Source organism: Nanorana parkeri, unplaced genomic scaffold, assembly GCF_000935625.1.
Source record: "Nanorana parkeri isolate BGI_ZX_2015 unplaced genomic scaffold, ASM93562v1 scaffold1877, whole genome shotgun sequence".
NCBI classification, from domain to species: domain Eukaryota; kingdom Metazoa; phylum Chordata; class Amphibia; order Anura; family Dicroglossidae; genus Nanorana; species Nanorana parkeri.
The window spans coordinates 135,404-139,890 of NW_017308145.1; the positions used below are offsets into that span (position 1 = coordinate 135,404).

The window sequence follows — 4,487 nt, forward strand, 5'->3', positions numbered from 1 at the left end:
TGGTGTGCTCAGCAGAAATAATAAAGCCAAGCAAAGTCTTTGTGATAATAGCACAGGTTCTCTTTAATGTAAACCTGTGCCCATTCTATAGTCATGTTAAAGATCCCCAGGCAAAACAAAATTACACATCTCTACACTCACACTGCAAGTGATAAGTGCTCGTTTTGCCTAGGGAGCCAATGTAACAGAGCTATACTCACCTGATCCATGATCCTGGCATGCTCCTAGACCAGTCGGTGGCCTCGCTCCCCCTCCGCTCCAGCTGTAAGGTCCTGCGAGTCATCAGGTCCTATACAGTGTATAGGACTTGGGGATGCCAAGGGAAATTCCATTGCTAGGCTTGAGGAGCAGACAGGCTGAAGGCATCGGTCTAGGGGTCAGCCAAGATTGCAGTTTGGGTGAGTATATCTGCTACTTAAGCTCCCTAGACAAAACAAGCACCTAACCTACAGTGCAGGGGTAGCCCCACTGCAAGGGTTAAGATTATATTTGCCCGGAGCTCTTCTCCAGCAATAAATGTGTTCTACACAACCTTTACTGATCACTGTAGCTGCAGGCACTTTGGAGCAATTCAACTCAAGTCCACAACAGAGGCAGTGATAGCCAACAGCTCCTCTTCCAGCAGTGACTGAGCAGCCTGCCAGCCTTCTAATCCAAAGAAACAGCAGGTGCTCCAAGCTATTCACAAAGGGCAACCCAACTTCAGAGTTTGCAGTTACCCATGAGGATGACTTACTCTACACTGCCTACTAAAGAGGCCGTGTTTTAAAGCTTAGAGTTTGCAAAGGAAAAACAAAAAACACAATCATCTTTCTCTACTTGTGTACATTGAAGATATTGTCGTCAAGGGCTCAATAGCTCAAGCAGGTGTGTAGGGTGGCAGAGTCGGGACCGCCCCTAGATATGTAAAACAGTAGAAAGGCATCATGGCACACTCACAAACCAGCATGTAAAACAACTTGTCTCACCACTAAGGTTAATAACAGAGGTTTGGATACACGTCTTCTGCAGAGGATGTGACAGCCGCGCCAAGGCACCTCTTATAGTGCGGTCCTAACTCTAAACTATGAGAGTCTCCATCTTGGAGCACATGGGGGCAGAAGCCCCTTGTTTTGCTCGCCACTAGATATCGACCCGCACAATGTAAAGCCAACCGACCCCCAACAGATTGATATAGGCTGAAGAATTTAAGCAGCTCTGGCTAAAGTTGTTACCGTTCTCCTTTAATTAGACTTTTTTTATATTTATATAAACACAAGTTACATTTTAAGAACACATTATATAAACACAATACAGAAACAAAAATAGTAAATAGTTGGGAGAGTTGAGCAAGTGACAGTCGGCTTCAAACTATTTATTCTCTGCACAAGGAGCAGTCAGTGTTGCAAATCAAGATCTAATTTATAGAAAAATAAGTAACAAAACAACATTTTATAGCAGAACATAAACAGAATATACAATAAAATCAGACTGAAATATTTTCTCTGTACACAGTGACGGTTATACATGAACATAACACGGCAATGGCAGCCTTCACCACCGGCTCCTAATAAGATGAACGTTCATGAGAACCCATCTTCAATGCCATCCAATAGGCATATATCTTTTTTTTTTTGGAGTTACAAAATGGCTGCCTTGTTGGTAACATACCCACTAAGTAGAGTTAAAGAGTGACCCCATAGTTTTATTTACAGCTAACTTCCAAAAGGTGAACCTGCCGAGCCAAGAATAGCTTGGGAGTCCGGGATGAGGCCATTTTTTTTTTCTTTTTTGCTAATCACAGGCGATCGACAAGTTCTAAATATTTGTAGGAGGGTTAGCGGTCCGAGTTCCCTGCGATAATCCTTCTCGGGTCTCCATGCACGGTCCAATTCCCAGGGATCACATGGTAAAGTAGTGGTACATGGTGGCAAACATCACCAGCATCTGAAAGAAAGACAGGAGGAGATGTAAGGAGGCAAAAAGAAGCGGAATATAGAGGACCGGGGAGAGGGAGGACCGGGGAGAGGGAGGACCGGGGAGAGGGAGGACCGGGGAGAGGGAGGACCGGGGAGAGGGAGGACCGGGGAGAGGGAGGACCGGGGAGAGGGAGGACCGGGGAGAGGGAGGACCGGGGAGAGGGAGGACCGGGTCGGACACCAGTATAGTATTTTTTTTTGCTTAGAGCAGGGAAGGGTTAAGATCTTGGCCAGGTTTATGTTGCCATCTGCATTCCCTGCTCTTTTTACCCTCCCGTCTTTGTAACCACACAAGAATTGAGCTATCCCCAATGGGGACACAGGTTAATGTAAACCTGGCCAAGATCATAACCCTTCCCTGCTCAAGGTAAGTGAAAAATAAATACTGGTCTGTGCCCACAAAGGAGAGCGTTTGCTCACTTTGTCTTCGTGACCATCCATTAAGTGAGGGTAATCCTCCAAGTAGTTACAGAAAACACCATAAAAACCTTGGGGGGTTCTTAACCCTCCCCAATACTTTAGAAAACACTAGGCAGAAAATGTGGGTTGAAATGTGAAGTTTCAAATCAAGTTAATCCATAATTTTACAAAGGCCGTCTTAACAGGGCGCCATAGAGGGTCTATGGTGCACAATCCATGAGAAGAACCTCTGCATTGCCATTTTATTGAGGTCATTCTTCCATACAATTCGTCTCACTACAGTGTTCTGGAAGAACCCATCTTCACAGGTCAGTAAAAGATTATTTTAAAGCCTTCAGGACAAAGTCCAACTTACCGTCCACATTAGGATAGCGAACCCAAACCAGGAGATGCCCCAAGTGTAACTGTCGATTGCATGTATTATGTGGTCAGAACAACCCTGGAAGAAATGAAAATAAACATCTTGTATCTCAACTGTTCTTGTTTTGCATATTTAATATAGCGATTGCAAGTCCAAAACTGACCACACATGGGATGGCATGGCAGATAGTGGCATGGCAGACACTCTAGCTGGCTCCAGTTTGGGAAATTGTCTATTGGGCCATCATTGGATGTCCAGGCAATAGAAGTTTGGGGTCTATAGAAGTCAAGTGAATGCGAGTGGCTTAAATGCCAGCATGTCCATGCTCCCAAGGGGCGCCATACTGCTCAAGTATTATGAAGGTAGGCCATCAAATTTTCCATCCTCGTTAGGAGGCATCCCTCAATAGAAGACCTCCAGCACCTAATAAGTAAGGTGTGCACATCCCCTTCTGATCTGCCAGCAGCTATTTGATGTTATGGCCCACCTATTGATAATCTAGTAAGTTCTCGTATGGCACAGTTGCCAAATTGAAGGAAATTTGTACAATTGGGTTACAAAATGAGTGGCCAGTTCATATAAGGAATAGCATGACAGCTTAGGCCCTTCATACTGCATAGCTGTATGTGAATAAAATGAAGATTGTACCATGTGTGGCCATGGAAGAAGCAATCACCATCTGATCAGAAGTCCCACTGAGGATAAATTCCACCCCAGTATTACACTCTACAGATTGGCTAGTGTGTACGCAGAAGGAGGGGCTTGGGATGTCATCATGGCTGATAGGTCAGTCTTCTTACCTTGTCGAAGATGTATGGTGGCAATCCCACACGGCAGCCGGCTTCATTTACGATCTGAAAGTTGTTATCTCTCGTGCAGCACCAGAACGGCCAAGGTGCAGTGGCCTCATTATACTGAAAGCGGAAAGCGGAGGTGTAGCTGACCCAGTCAACAGGCCCGTCCACACCGCAGCAACTTCTCTGCAGGGCAAGAATTCACATTGCATGTTAGACGATTCAGTTAGCCGCATCAGCAGATCATCTTTGAACACAAAACCAGCTTTTAAGTTTTGGGGCGGAGCTTTCGCCTAATGGCCAATAGACATGTGCGATTGGTTGCGTTCGTACAAATTTTCCAAAATTTGGTCATTCAGATGCATCTGACTTTCCCAAATGAAGAGGTGATGAATCCGAACATATCCAAATTGAACGATTAACGAAAATAGCGGATGCATCCCAAATTTTTTCCGAATGTCATTCTGAATAATTGTTAAAGAAAAAAAGAAAGCAGCACGGACTCCACTCCCCAGACCCTTTCCTGCTCTGCCAGGCTGCTGCTTGGATCAAGGGTCTGGTAAGAAATTATAGGGTGGACCCCAACACCAGTGGCTTCCCCCCTCCTACACCATGCCAGGCGACATGCTTTTAACATAGGGAGGGTGCTTTGTCAGGAAGCGTGTGGGGGGGCTGGCAAAGCACCTTTTGCCCACGGTTGTGGTACCGGTTACTCCGGTAGTGTGATGTACAATTTTACTGTATTTGGTAAATGAGTAGGCGTAACTACCCATTACTCATTCACAAGGGGGGGGGGCAGCATCTGGGTGCCCCTTTATAAAAGGGGCACTCACATTCCTAGAAGCCTCCCTGCCCACAACCAATGGGGCCAGGGTTGTTGGAAGAATGGCCCTTGCCCTCAGACATGGGGACAAGGTGCTTTACCAGGGGGTCCCCCCCCCCCCCCCCCCCCCC

At 46.1% G+C, this 4,487-nt stretch overlaps 1 protein-coding gene across 1 annotated transcript in view; it reads right to left on the reverse strand.

Moving 5' to 3' along the window:
• Positions 1 to 1,843: 1,843 nt before the first annotated feature.
• The window catches only part of UPK1A (uroplakin 1A), a 17,887-nt gene continuing 15,243 nt past the window's right edge, over positions 1,844 to 4,487 (reverse strand). The window contains exons 6-8 of the mRNA XM_018571955.1: positions 3,540 to 3,719; positions 2,734 to 2,817; positions 1,844 to 1,926 (exon numbers count right to left, since the gene is read on the reverse strand). Coding sequence (XP_018427457.1) covers positions 1,882 to 1,926; positions 2,734 to 2,817; positions 3,540 to 3,719 — 309 coding nt within the window. The 3' untranslated portion in view covers positions 1,844 to 1,881. The remainder of the gene's footprint in view (positions 1,927 to 2,733; positions 2,818 to 3,539; positions 3,720 to 4,487) is intronic.